The 15453-nt window shown below is 44.2% G+C and overlaps 1 protein-coding gene across 7 annotated transcripts in view; it reads left to right on the plus strand.

Moving 5' to 3' along the window:
- ralgapa1 (Ral GTPase activating protein catalytic subunit alpha 1) overlaps window positions 1-15453 on the plus strand; it is a 102718-nt gene that overhangs the window by 4651 nt on the left and 82614 nt on the right. For 6 of the 7 annotated variants that reach the window (XM_071201695.1, XM_071201693.1, XM_071201694.1 and 3 more), the window contains exons 4-17: window positions 1178-1235; window positions 3041-3084; window positions 3236-3413; window positions 3568-3683; window positions 4091-4229; window positions 5120-5328; window positions 6448-6771; window positions 7186-7359; window positions 7736-7807; window positions 8191-8339; window positions 8703-8826; window positions 8967-9113; window positions 11496-11586; window positions 11775-11939. In XM_071201695.1, the coding sequence (XP_071057796.1) occupies window positions 1178-1235; window positions 3041-3084; window positions 3236-3413; window positions 3568-3683; window positions 4091-4229; window positions 5120-5328; window positions 6448-6771; window positions 7186-7359; window positions 7736-7807; window positions 8191-8339; window positions 8703-8826; window positions 8967-9113; window positions 11496-11586; window positions 11775-11939 (1990 nt within the window). The remainder of the gene's footprint in view (window positions 1-1177; window positions 1236-3040; window positions 3085-3235; window positions 3414-3567; window positions 3684-4090; window positions 4230-5119; window positions 5329-6447; window positions 6772-7185; window positions 7360-7735; window positions 7808-8190; window positions 8340-8702; window positions 8827-8966; window positions 9114-11495; window positions 11587-11774; window positions 11940-15453) is intronic. The other variant, XM_034111111.2, reaches the window with a different exon arrangement.

Here is a 15453-nt window from a genome sequence, read left to right on the forward strand (position 1 = left end):
CTAACCATAGCTCTTTACTCCTGGTGTTTGCATTTCAATTTCTAAAAACATAAAAGTGTAATTGTCATAAACATTTGTTAGCCAAAGATCCTTTTTCTGCAATATTGATAGATTCCCTTACTGTTGTGTCTGCTTAGCCCTTGTGATGCGATGATGGTATAATACTTATGGGTAGGCCTACAGACCTAATCACCTCACCGTTCTATGGTTGTGAAGACTGTGTTGAGAGATTGAGAGACCCCTAGTAGACTGTGTTAAAAATAGAAATCTAGAGAAGACTGTTTCTAAGAGGCAACATGACTTCAGAACGGAGCTCTGACTTGTGAAAGTGTTTCTAACTTCAGTCCCACAGCACCAGCTGACTCTGACCTCAGACTGAGAGCGCTGGCATTCAGCTACACTGGACTGGGTGGAGAGTAGCCGGGATAAGATAGCACAGTCAGTATGTGTGACCTTCATTTGGCCCCACTGTTACGCGCTCCCCTCCGTGTTGTCTTTTCTGTCCACTACCATGGAGTAGAGGGCGGGTCGTAACACCCACACAACTCAAAACAATGCTGGGCTAGTACAGTGAGTACTTGGACAAAAGATTCAAGGTTTCCCCTGAGAGGCATTAGTTAGTAAAAAGATGGACAATAAAATAGAACATTACAATAATGAAATAAGGGATGATTACAGTGATCCAGTCATCATAGGGAAATCAACGAGGGTTTCCTTTCCATATAATTACCAGCTAGCTGCAGCATAGCTGTATAAATCAATGATATACATGATATTATTGAATTTACAATCATCGTATTGCTTGCACTCTACATTGTGAGTTCTAGTAGCAACATTTGGAACTGTGGTGTTAGCAATGCAACAAATTGACCAATCAGAATTAAGTATTCAACTAAGCCGTGCAATAATACTTTTTAATCCTATACTGACTCAAATATATTGATATGGATTTTTTTGCAACCAACCAATACAATCAAAAATAAATAAATGGGACAGCAGTAAATCAATACGCTCATAACACATTATATAATGGGCACAGGATCAATTCCGACTCAGGGACCACTCACTGAAGTCATCCTCTCCATCTCCCTCTTTCAAATCTCTCTCTGTAATAAAGGCACAAAATGTCATCTTAAAAAAAATGGTCCTTAGCATCAAAATCTTTCTTTTCCTCTAGAAAATCCTCCAGCTCCTGCCAGAGCGAATCCAGAGCCGATGGCAGTTCCACAGCATCGGTAACTCGCACACAAGCACCCACAACCCTTTCAAACCCGCTACAGATGATCTCCTGTACTGACTGTGTGCTGCAGATCAGATCCCTGTCAACTAGTTTTGGGTCATATTATGTCATGTGAGATACAATCCTAAACTTTGCAGAAGAAGAAAACAGAGTGCCGCTGTTGTTGCCCTGTAATCCCGCATGTTTGTTATATTATTGCCCGGGTTGCTTAGCTTCACCGACCCCCCGAAGGATTAGTAGTGCTGGTATGGGTTTTATGTAAGCTTATTACACAGCTATGTGCTAAATACATGAACTGTTTCACCTGCAATATTCATTTTAAAGTGGACCTATCATGCTATATTTGAATAATATATTGTAGGGCCATACCTATATAAAACATGTCTGTGAAGATTTCTTTTCAAAATACCAAACAGATCATGCATTTTAGCCATGCCTCATTTCGCTCTATTTGCTGTATTCCAGCTCTGTCTTCACAAGGGCTGATTCTGTGGCAAATGAGCTGCAGCTGACCACGCCCCCCTGCAAAGGAGGGGGGCGTGGCACGAGCGTCATGTTACCATGCTGTTACCATGCTGTTACCATGCTGTTACCATGCCACGGCAACCTCTCATTCCCCTGATAGGTGGAGCGTTGCCCATGTAGGCGGAGCGTCACCGCCCAGTATTCCGGGCTGACGTCGGGTCGGATGGAATCTGTGTCCGCTCGTTGTAGACCCGTTTTTAAAAGATTTGGGTGCGGAGGAAAATAGAGAGGGTTGTATTTTCTGACACTTGGTGAGTTCCCTAGAACACCGGGGACACATATTCATGTGTAAAAGACGTGCAAAAGTGCATTTTGCATGATGGGTCCACTTTAAATGATTTAATTGGTTTAAAGATGATTGTGTTGCTTCTGCTAAAAAAAATAGTGTGTTCTACTGCGTACCAACTACTGGAACTGGGGCGACAGCAGCGTTACTTAAAAGGTCGGCAGCACTGATTGAGGTTTTGTGTAACTTTCCAAGTCTGTCCATTTTATTTTCCATGAACCAGTCTTTAGACACTGCCAGAGCCCATAGTGTGTTCCCTTTAATGGACCAGCACCAGAGGCGTTCCCATACACACAGGCGTTGGAGCTGTTCTTCATGAAATCCCAGAAGGATGAAGTGTTGACAAACAGTGCCATCTTTGCGCAAAATGATTATACAGGAATGAAAAGTCAATAAATAAACATGTTGTTAAAACTTTTTATTTTTTTTATTTCTCTCCGCGCACCCCCCCCCCGGCCCGCTGCCACCACCCGCCCAAGTATATTTCAGATCTGTGGGAAACACTGCTTTAGTGTTCACTTCCTGTCTGTCTTCCTCTACTGTTTACTTCTCTGACGTCCAGCTCTCTTTCTTTTAACCTCTCTTTTCACTTGCGCCATTTTTCTTTCTTTACTTGGGACAGTTTAGCCATCACAATTCCAAAGCTGCTCTCCACAAATATAAAAACTAATATTTCAAAGTATTCCACTGAGTTTTCAGATTTTTCTTTTTGGGCCACCGCTGATGTAAATTGACCAGACCTCTTTTTCGTGGATTGATACGACTGCACTTAGTCCCTTGATCGCAGCATCCTCTTTAGCAGTGGTCTGCTATTACAAAATAACAAACCTCTGGTATGTCGTATTGGCCAATCAGAATCAAGTACTCAACTGAACACAGATGTTTCACCAGAACAAAAGCGTGTGCAAAATGAGCTTTTGGTGGTTTTAGAGCTGGCTAGCTTTATACCATTTTACTGTCATTTAATGCTGACATGTTTCTTTCTTCAGGGCTGATCCTCAAGAAGCTGTTGCACACTGGGAATTCTTTGAAGGTACACCTTTGACCCGTCATTACCTCTGTCACAGCCCCTACATCCTCCTCAGACGACTCGTACAGCCTCTTTTGAATTTAAAGTCTTACTAAAAAATGAACGAGTAAATGCTGCAAGTAAAATCTGGATCTTCTTCTCATCTACATTACAGATCCGTCGTGAGGGCGTGCGCCTGTTCCTGCTGTGGATGCAGGCGCTGCAGAGTCATGCCGAGCGGGAGCAGCTCTGCATGTTCGCCTGTTTGATTCCTGGCTTCCCGGCTCCACTCTGCCACGGGACCCCACGCACCCTGGATACTCTGATCAACCCCCCGCTGAGTCTAACAGAGAGTTAGTACAAGTCTTTTACTGCTCCTAAGAATTGTTTCTATCCTGGTCACTATTTCCATCCCCATACATTGATTCCACACAGAGACATGTGACTTCACATTCAGCAGTATTCAATGTATTATACATATAAAGTGACCCCGTTTCCCTCCTACAGCTCAGGTCACCCCAGAAGAGATCACCCCATTGGTTCCCCCCCAGTCAGGTGACAAGAACCAGGAAGACCTCACCGCTTACTTTTTAGAAGCGCTACTTAAATACATGGTAAACCAGGTATTATCATCATTCCTTACTAACACCAATTACACCTTTGAACATGTTGTAATGCCTTACTAATACACGGGGGAAGCAGTTATTAGGTCTGTTATTTACTGATGTTTATCATATTGATGGTCGAGGGAAGTATTCTTCTAATCTCTTACTAGTATCACTAACGCCTTTAACACTAATGTCATCCCTCATTGACTTTATTTCTGTATTTCCTCTTCCTGCTGCTGCTCTCACGCACACAGACACACACTGATAACAACATTCTTTTCCAAAAACAATGGTGCTCTTCCCGCTTGACCCTGATTAGTGTGCGTCATGGTCTCTGTATAACACAAGCGTGTGTGTGTGTGTGTGTGTGTGTGTGTGTGTGTGTGTGTGTGTGTGTGTGTGTGTGTCCACGTCCCCACCAGGCCAAGTCTCTCGAGTGGCGCTGCAAAGACAACCATGAACGCGCCTTCAGCTTCCTCTTCGGTCACTTCAGGAAGTTTTACCTTCCTCACATCTTTCCCAACTTCGCCATGGAAACCAGCCTTTACAACCCCATACTGGGTCAGTTACATTAGCTCTTAAAGGGACAGTTCATTTTTCTTTGAACTCGGGTGGTATGAGGCACTTCTGTCAATGTCAATAACAGTTAAAGTGTTTGCTGTATTCAGAACATTGACAACACTTTACCTCGTGGTGAAGCAGCAATGCAGTCTTTGTGTTTGACGGGGAACCATATAGATAGTCTCCTCAAAGCCACCAAACTCAATTGAAATATTCAGTTATTTTAAATAGTAAAACTCAAGGGGTTCATTGTCTATCGCTGCTCTAAGGTTAGTCCAGATTCACCATTTCACAGAACAACACCAAAGTAACTAACCCCAATGAGGTGGTAAGCCAGCAACTCCCATATTTAAAAAGATCAAATGACAGTTTTCAGTCTGGTGGCTTTGATGAGAAAGAGATAACAGCTTCCATCCTTGTTGGAAAGAAAAAACTGTCTCACAAAAGATTTGGCTGTTAAAATATTTGAACTGTATTCTACACTTAATTCATTCCCCCTAAATCGCTAAGCACATGAAGATATTTTGGGAAATGTATTATTTACTATTTGTATTGAAGTTACACTCTGCATCTTCCGAGATACGACATTACGCCTGTATTACAATCATGTTTCTCCCATATTACACCGTGTTATAGCTCTTATACTCATGTGACACACATGTTTCACTGTATTACACCTTTGTATCTGATTGTCTGTATAGGCCTATACTCCAGGTAATACACTGAATATGAATTAGTACATCATACAACTCCGCTTCAAACAACCTGTAATATCTCTTTCAAAACGACTGGATGCTATAAATCCACAGCGCATCGGAGCACATTGAATAGTGCCATTGTATTATTGTAACCATAGACAGCATAACTAAAGATGTTCCTCCCCCCCACAGACGTGCCCACGATGCGTCCTAAGCCTTACTACAGCGTGGTGCGCAGGGAGCAGGACGGGGGGGAAACGGTGTACTGCACTAAGGAGAGCTTCCTCCAGGCCCGGGTCATCTTCATCCGCTGGCTGGTTTCCTTCTGGCTGGAGCCGCGGCCCAACGCGCAGACCCACATCCCGGGAACAGAGGGGGAGATCGTTCCCAAGAACATACAGGTTCATACACACTGTACACACTCTGCTGATAGAAAGCATGTGCCGATAACGGTTCACTGTGTGATGGAAACTTCTGTGCAGCAATGCAGAGCCACAACTCAGGAAAGGATGGGAGCAGGAGCAGCTTTAGTCAAACACTGTTATTTATTGCGAGTATGATACGGCCGGAGAGATCAGAGTATATCACACTTTCATGTGGGCCACCTGGCAATCTCTGAAGACAAGGCGTAGAGACTGGAATCTGTATATCCCAGAAGGAGGGACTGGAAAGGCCCGCCTTACCTAGTTTAGTTTAGTCAATTTATTGAACATGTCAGAAACAAAAAAATATAACAATAATATATATATATATATATATATATATATATATATATATATATTCTCTTTTTTTCACTCAGATTAATAATTATAACAAAGTACCAAAAAAAAAAATAACAAAAAAAATAAAATAATTTTCAGATAGTCTCTGTTCATGTTCAACAGGGGCAACCTTACCTTACCTTAATCATTACCAGACATTGGAACAAAGAGCCGATTGTATTGCAAACTCTCATGATGCCAAACTTCCCCCGCAGGAAGGCAGAGGACCTCTTGACCCGTGTCCTCCTCAAGTTACAGAGAGGAGCATATGCCACTCAACGAAAAGCATATCTTTGTAATAACAGATTCTCAGGAAAGCTGAGAATCTCTAGACACAAAGAGATCGGATTAAAATATTCTCTGACACACTGCACATGTCCAATGACCCAGATGAATCAAGGTCCTGTATACCGTACCAGTCCAAAGTTTGGACACCTTCTCATTCAATGGTTTTTGTTTATTTTCATTTTGTTCTACTTTTTAGATGAATACTGTAGACATCAAAACTATGAAAGAACACATATGGAATTATCTAGTTAACAAAAAACTGTTGTACCTCCAGTGATATTAGATCATCATTATTTTAAAGGCTTCACTTCTTGTTGTTGAGAAAAAAAATTGTAAACTGCCAATGTAAAAGATCCATGTGATGTTCGGTGAAAAGGATATTAAATAATATCAAATTGTCAGATATGTACACAACAGTTAAATAGGACAAAAAGTCACTTATTTTGCTGTATTGTCCCCCCCCCCTCCCAGCGTGCAGCAGCAGGCCTGGCGGCTCGCTCGGCAGGCAGCTCTGAGGACTGTGGCGGAGGCGTGCTCCGATTGGACGGCCACCTGGAAAGTAGCGGGTGCTCATCTGGGCCGGGCGGGAGCAGCATGGGGCTGTCCGGGGGTCTGGGGTCCGGGTGCGAGCCGGAACAAAGCCACTCCAACACCTCCACACTGACGGAGAGGGAGCCCAGCTCCTCCTCGCTCTGCTCCATGGATGAAGAGCAGCTCACGGACATGGAGGTGGTGAGGAGGGTCCTGACCTCCTCCAGAACCAACGTCAACTTCATCACCGAGATCTTTAGACAGGTGAAGGAGAAAAAAAACGTTTTCAGGGAGTGGGGAGGGTCTTCTATGATTTCAATCTTAAATGTTAGGTTGTGTCTGCAGTACATTTAAATGAAATGTAAACACTTATAAAACAGATATTTTTGTCCAAAGTCTTTTCATTCAGAATACAAACTCATATTTTACAAAAAATACAAGTAAAACCAAGCAAAGAAACAGGCCTTATCATATGCCTTACATTTTTTGTTTTAAACGATGGAAAAAAAAGTCAAATAATAACAATAAGTTACATTGGAAATACTATCATATTTAATTAGATAACAAATGAAAGCTGGTTACAAAGCAGTGCTCTGAGATATGTCCTCGTAGGGCTGCAGTAGATCAGGTGGATTCAATGTCCACATTCAAGTCACATCTTCCTTTCTCCACCTACAGGCCTTCCTCCTCCCCATGTGTGAAGCTGCGGCGATGCGCAAAGTGGTGCGTGTTTACCAGGAGTGGATCGCCATGGAGGGCAGGCCAGTGTTCATGAAGGAGCCGGAGGAGGGCCCCTACCCCCCCACTGGCAGCCTGGACTCAGGCTCCCAGCTCGGAGAGAAGGAGGACGAGGCGAGTTGTATTGGTGTGTCTGGGAGAGTGGGGTGGGAGAGAAGGGGACAACAATAAGAACATGGTATGAAGATTTACTGTGGATTCAAGTGACTTTGCAAAACTGTGCCAGCTATACTCAAAGTTCATTTAGCTTACTGTTTAAGTTTTAACCTTACACTTTTTTTATTGACTCACTTTTAGTTGACGGAGAAAGACAAAAACGAGGAATATTTAACATTTACATTTCTTCAATTAACCCTGAAGGTGGCGTGCGGTCCCAATTTTAAATATAATTAGTTCACAAATGATATATTTAGTAAGATAGAAAATGTGTGTGAATGCCTGAATGTGGTCAGGTCATTATATCTTAAGTGTTCTCTTCTCTCTCCCGCAGGGAATGAACAGAGCAGTGGACGAGGAACTGCTGGAGTACAGTGTCCATGCTGGAGTGCAGACCACACTACAGGTGTGTCCCACACACACACACACACACACACACACACACACACACACACACACACACACACACACACACACACACACACACACACACACACACACACACACACACACCACACACACACACACACACACACACACACACACACACACACACACACACACACACACACACACACACACACACACACACACACACACACACACACACACACACACACACACACACACACACACACACACACACACACACACACACACACACACACACACACACACACACACACACACACACACACACACACACACACACACACACACACACACACACACACACACAGTTACACAGTTGTTACATTTCCTAATTGTAGTATCTCGTCTCCTTCTCAGGTATTCATCACCCACTCCTCCAACGTGTTCCTTTTGGAGCCAGCCAACGACATCAAGATCCTTCTGGAGGAGCACGTGGACATGTGCAAGCGCGTCCTGAACATCTACCGCAGCCTCGTCATGCACGAGACCATGGACCAGAAGACATGGTAAAATACCTGAAGGATGATTTACCTCCTGTTTTCCCATCATCATTTCATTTGAGCTGTTGTTTGTATTTTCCTATACATTGGGATTGTTAGCGCTGTTTTAGGGGGCGGTTCCAACACAGACAAATGGGTTTTCTTGCCTGTTCCTGCACTGTTTGTATTTTATGTGCGTCTATTTTTAATTGTGCAAAAAAATATTCAAAAAGATCTTGTACAGGGACGACAACACAAACATTTCATGTCTTGATTAAAATAGGTTTAAAAAAAGCGATCTTATTGGGGATCTGGGAAGCTAGTTATCTTCTCATAGGTAAGGAGGATCGACATGACTTTCTATGAATGAATAGTGTTCTTTGACTACAGGGAGCAGGCCTTACTGGTTATGCTGAGGGTGACGGAGTCTGTGATGAAAAGGCCTCCATCCATCATGCCCCAGGGCAAGAAGAACAACACGCTGTCAGGCAGGCTGGCCGGACCCATCTTTCAGGTACCAAACATAAAAACATGTTTTTGAGGTAAATTAGGTTGAATTGTGCCGAAGACTTGTATTGAGTTTCAATGAGCAGAACGCTGGATTCCAGCCTGTCCTAACGAGGCTCTCTGTCCTCTCGCCCCCCCTGTGCTCAGACGCTGATCGTGGCGTGGATCAAGGGGAATCTGAACGTGTACATCAGCAGAGAGCTGTGGGACGACCTGCTCTCCGTCCTCTCCTCTCTCACCTGCTGGGACGAGCTGGTCACTGAGTGGTCTCTCACCATGGAAACGCTCACCAAGGTACTACAGTGGTCTCGGCCATGTTATCCTCCAGATGTATGCCTAAACTGGGTATGGTTATAAGTAGGGTTGGGTACCGGTTTTGACCGTTGGTGCTCATCCTAATTTTCGGCCTTGATGTAACAACATTCATAATTAAGTAAATGTAACACCCTTTTCATCCCGGTTACACTTTTCATTTGCCCCCCTGTACGATGGGCGCTGCAAGTGATGAAAATGGGGGATGTTGGCTTATCTGGCTCACAGCCAAAGTGAGAGCGTGGGAGCGAGGGAGGGAGAAAGGGAGGGTGCACCGGTACCAGCGCTGTTGTTATTAGCATCTGGTGCTAGCTGCTCTAACGGAAGAAGAAGATGTTTCTACAATGATGTGGAGGGAGAGTCCTCTCCAGTCAGACTGAGGCTGATAACTACAGCTCAGTGAGGTGAAGGACTCTTGAGTGTTTAGATCAGGGATGGGCAAATGGCGGGCCCCACCTCCTTTTTCTGTGAACTGATATTTGTTCAGTGAGCTCATTAGAGGATGTTCCCATTTTTTGTAAAATGTCAATGAAGATGTCAGACTTAGTATATTTGTTAATAATTACATACAACACATGGAATTTTTGTGTGTGTGTTCCAAGTGAATCTGCGGCCCCCTAGTGGCCAGTACATCAATGATGTGGCCCCCACCACCATCAAAGTTGCCCATCCCTGGTTTAGATGGTTCACTTTAGGGTGCGTTCACACCGGCCTTGTACAGTCCGGTTGAATCTAACCCTGGTGCGTTTAGCCGCTTGGTGCGGTTCATTTGGGTCGGTGTGAACGCAGTCCGAGACCTCTGAAGTGAACTAAACAACCGGACTCTGGTCCGCTAAAATAGGTGGTCTCGGAGCGCTTGCTTGCGAACTCTGGAGCGGTTCATTGCTGGTGTGAACGCAGTCCACAAGAACGCGGATGTCTTCAAAAATCTTTAGCGAAAGAGTCTTTCAAGACATCCGCGGTTGTTTAGTTAAAGAGCGAAGCAGGATTAAGTGTTGAACAGTGTCGTGTAAAGTAAAAATTCTCCGTCAACTACATAAAAGTAAGAACACCTGTCGTCGGTGAAACGCCCTCCTTACTGCCGAACGTCTCATTATGTGTTATAATGTCTTTTACCGGACGTTGTCTGATTATATAATCGTATGCGCGGGCCGCTAGTGTCTGTTGATCTCCAGACTAACAGCAGCATGAGAATAACCTGCTGAAAGTGCCGATGCTCCATGGCGGAGGCTCCGGTAGACATTGCCGGGATTTGCGTTTGTACCCCCTTAATGTCTGACCAATGGTTGAACAGCATTTCCGTGCACATGACTTGTGTTTAAAGTTTATAGTCCGTTTGAGTTTTGCCGTGTGAACGCAAACCGAACCTTCTGAAAAATGAAACAATGTAACAAACTGTGGTCTGGTGCGCACCAGAGAGCGGACTAGTAGGTGTGAATGCGCAGTTATTTCAGTGGTTCTCAGGTTACAGTTACATAGCAGTGAATATAAACAGACTGATTCATGTGAATATTACTGTAAACTAACCTGTGTAAAAGTTTCTCGAATAAATGTAATTTTTTTTTGGTGGAAGAAGCATGTATCATTTTTTTACCCTGCCCTTCAAAGAACCGGAATTGAGAACCGTTAAGAACCGGAATCGAAAAGTAGAATCGCAATCGGAATCAGAATCGTGGAAATTGAAACGATACCCAACCCTAGTTAATCAAATACGATTTCATTAGATATTTGCTCTCACACGTCGTCTGAAAGAGCTTTAGTTTACACTCACCGGCAGCAACAACACCGGTTGCTATGCTACAGCAAACAGGTTTTCTGTCTTTTTGTCTCAAAAACAAGCTTCTCCACCAATTCCTACAGTGACGTCACCAGCGCTTTTCTGAGGGTTCAAATAGATATCTTTTCTTTTTTAAAAGGCGAGGCGCTCTGGAATGAAGCCTCAACGCTTTTTCTCCAGGCGCCGCCATGTGACGGCATGCGCTCGGTTCTTATTCAGTTTCAAGTCAGAATTCTGACCACTGTTGGTTTTTCATTTTTCCTCACATGCTTTGGTTCATGTTTACTCTAAGAACACACTCTTCCTCTGCATGAGAACGCTTTCTGCTGCTGCCTTGAGCAGTAGTTTGAGTCCCACCAGTTCTGTTGCTGCCATCTGAATCAGTTGTGTGTGTGTGTGTGTGTGTGTGTGTGTGTGTGTGTGTGTGTGTGTGTGTGTGTGTGTGTGTGTGTGTGTGTGTGTGTGTGTGTGTGTGTGTGTGTGTGTGTGTGTGTGTGTGTGTGTGTGTGTGTGTGTGTGTGTGTGTGTGTGTGTGTGTGTGTGTGTGTGTGTGTGTGTGTGTGTGTGTGTGTGTGTGTGTGTGTCAGGTGTTGGCCAGGAACCTTTACACTGTGGATCTGAATGAGCTGCCTCTGGACAAACTGAGTGAACAGAAACAGAAGAAGCATAAAGGGAAAGGTCAGTGAGTCATTAGAAAGCAATGTAACAAAGTACCGTATTTTAGTAAATGTTTACAAATGTTATCTGCCTATTCTCATCTGAACAGTATCGGTGCATAGTTACAGAAAGATGTCAAATATGTCATTAACTATGTAACACTTAGTGTGCATAGAGGAATGAAGTCCCTCTCCATTCTCCTCCACCAGGCATCGGCTCCGAGGGTCAGCGGCAGATTCCGGACCGTTCCTTCTCCAAAGGCTGGAGCAGAGACCAGCCGGTGCAGACGGCGGCCATGAGGCAGCGCAGCGCCACCACCGCCGGGTCACCTGGCATCGAGAAGGCCCGGAGCATCGTCCGCCAGAAGACTGTGGGTCAGTATCTCTCCCCTCACACCCCTGACCTTCTGAGTAAAGTGCTATCAGGGCCGCCATCGACCAGTAGTGGTCAATTCAAGCCATTCATCGACGAGTCTTTGAGTGTAATCGGAATATTAATCAAATGTTTTGTCTTTGCATTAAAGTGGAAGGCTTTTCCACGTACATCGCCCATTTGAGTCACGCGGCACAAGCTGTTGGCGACAAAGCAACCTGCAGAATCGCTTGAATAGATTCCTAATGTGTGCCGAAGCAAGCAGCGAGGACACAGTTACATCAAGTAACATGTAATCAATGAAATACACTCGATTCACATTAAGCCCTCAACGTGGAATGAAAACTTGAATTTTCCCACAATGCCACTCTTCTCATATTATGAGAAAGAACTAACCGTTGTCGAGAACCAGTGAGTTCTTTGTCTCGTTCACAAAGGAAGCCGGCTTTTAAGAAGGTGTGCTCCGACAGCTAGACCTGGAAGGCACCTATTTGTCACCTTCTCAAGGTCGTGCTTTAAACGTTCAAATGACCTCACTATGCTTTTCCTGCCTGACGTAATCCCTTAATGTTCCAGGCGTACGTAGCTCCCACGTTAAGTGTGGGCGGTATTCCAGCAAACGTGACAAAGCACACGGTCAGTGTATGTTTTGGTCATTGGATTTTCTTTTCACAAATGGAAATTCAAAAACAAAAAACAACTGGATATTTGATTTTCGTTTTCAAATTGAAAAACCAAAATTGAAAAACCAAAATTGAAAAACCAAAATTGAAAAACAAGGCGTTTTTCTTTATCATGGATTTACTAAACTTAAAAAATGGGATGATTTTCATTTTCTACTTCTCAAAACAAACAATAAAATCACTAGGAAACAGAAGCAAAAAAACTACAGTTTTTTCATATTCTGCTACCGGAAGTTACCTTTCAAAATAAGAGCGCAGATGAGGACGGTCAATCGGTGTATCTACGGCCCATTTGTTTTCTCAACGCAAACAGCCAAGACACATATTGAGCCCAGACAATGGATGTTATGAAGGCTGTGAATATAATAGGCCTTTGTCTAAAATGGACAACATTGTTAGGAGATTTAAACTGTGCAGCGGTTCTGCTCTGCGGTCACTCAGCCGTCTCTCCAGTTTGCTTTTATTTTTTCTGCCATTAGTTCTTCGTGAGATTGACACTGTTGGACTCAGTAGGCTAGTAGTGAAACTACTCCCACAAGTACTATGAAGTACTTACTGTGTACTTTTCCAGTAATCCTCTGCCAGTCCCCTCCTGAGAACAAGCATGCACGTTTCTCTGCTATTTTGAATCAGCGTTAAAACACATTTCTTCATGAGACTGAAATTGTTGGACAGAGTATTTTAAGAGGATGGTAGACATGATATCAGCAATACTTCCAGTCAGTAGTCCGGCAGCAGCATCTTTACCCCTTGGAAAGTCTTTAGAGTCTGGCCTGGAGAGCTGGTCTATCCTTCAGCAAAGTGACGCACCCTGTCACTCTGGTTGGCCTCTTATGAAGCTGCTGTCTTTTAAATAGGATTATCTCTCTGCTCCAGTTCGTTCCTCTCAGATTCTTCCATCAGTCCCAGTCAGCATGTCAGTCAATAGAGCTTCCATGTGTCCGATTCAACTAAATGTTTTTGGGAAGGCCAGAGCTAAATTCTAGATTGTTTGATTGTGTATCACAAACTCCAACACAACTTCTTTGAAATGCATTTAAGCATATATGTTTAATGAACTTTTAAACAACTGGTTTCCTCTCTGTGCCCTATTCTTTAGTGCAGCCATCTGCAATGAGTTAGAGAGAGAGACAAGAAGTGGGGCTGCAGGCTGACATGCTTAACTAACAATAATGCTTAAGTTATTATATCAAACCAATGCATGTCTGTCTAGCATAACATCCCAATAAGCTGCTAGCAACTGCAAAACACTATGCTAGCTAATGTTTTGCAAACTATTAAAAGTGAGGCTATTACAGTAGACCTAACGTTAGTCTAGTAGCCTCACTTCTAATATGTTGCTAAACATTGGCTAGATACATGTTGGCTAGCGAATGAGCTTCACATATCAACCTGAAAAACTGCTCCACTCCCAAAAAGGCCGATACCGATAATCCGTCAAATGCGGAATATCGGCCCCGATAATCGGCCTGGTTTGTTTAAATAGCTAGTGACATTTGAATAAATATTGCAGAATAGGGCTAAAAAAAGGCATATATATATATATATATATATATATCAGGGTTTCCGCTAGGATTTTTTCTCGCCGGTCAAATGTCCGGGCAGAATTTATTTTACCGGACAAATTTGATACTTCCCGGTCATCCATCCATCTTCTCCCGCTTATCCGTGGTCGGGTCGCGGGGGTAGCAGTTCCAGCAGAGAGCCCCAAACTTTCTTTTCCCTGGCGACATCAACCAGCTCTGACTGGGGGGTCCCAAGAAGCTCCCAGGCCAGAGAAGAGATATAATCCCTCCACCTGGTCCTAGGTCTACCCCTTGGTCTCTTCCCAGCTGGAAGTGCCTGGAACACCTCCCTAGGGAGGCGCCCAGGTGGCATCCTAACTAGGTGCCCGAACCACCTCAACTGGCTCCTTTCGACGCGAAGGAGGAGCGGCTCAACTCCGAGTCCCTCCCTGATGACCGAACTTCTCACCTTACCTCTAAGGGAGACACCAGCCACCCTGCGGAGAAAACCCATCTCGGCCGCTTGTATCCGCGATCTCGTTCTTTCGGTCATGACCCATCCTTCATGACCATAGGTGAGGGGAGGAACGAAAATGGCCCGGTAGACAGAGAGCTTTGCCTTCTGGCTCAGCTCCCTTTTCGTCACAACGGTGCGGTAAAGCGACTGCAGTACCGCTCCCGCTGCTCCGATTCTCCGGCCCATCTCACGCTCCATTGTTCCCTCACTCGAGAACAAGACCCCGAGATACTTGAACTCCTTCACTTGGGGTAAGGACTCATTCCCTACTTGGAGTGGACAGTCCATTGGTTTCCTGCTGAGAACCATGGCCTCAGATTTGGAGGTGCTGATCCTCATCCCAGCCGCTTCACACTCGGTTGCGAACCGATCCAGTGAGTGCTGAAGGTCGCAGACCGATGAAGCCATCAGAACCACATCATCTGCAAAAAGCAGTGGTGCAATCCTTAGTCCACCGAACTGCAGACCCCCCCCCCCCACGACTACGCCTCGAAATCCCGGTCATATTTCAATAATAATAATAAGAGTTGTGTAGCAGAGTTTACGTTAGCATGTAATTACCGGACTATGAGCAGATATGCTTCAGTTTAAAACTCAGTTCACGGGGCTCATTTTTATATTGCTTCAGTTTATAATCGTAACAGATCGAAAAATTCAGATTCATTTTTCAATAAATGATTCCACAAACAACAAACAACATAATTATTACATTCAAACAAACTACTTGTAGTAGATAACGTACATTATTCAGAAGTTTACATCAACTTTGAATAATAACACGGGAGAAACGGAGCCTCTCTTTTCCCCTCTC

Source organism: Pseudochaenichthys georgianus, chromosome 22 (assembly GCF_902827115.2).
Source record: "Pseudochaenichthys georgianus chromosome 22, fPseGeo1.2, whole genome shotgun sequence".
Lineage (NCBI taxonomy): Eukaryota > Metazoa > Chordata > Actinopteri > Perciformes > Channichthyidae > Pseudochaenichthys > Pseudochaenichthys georgianus.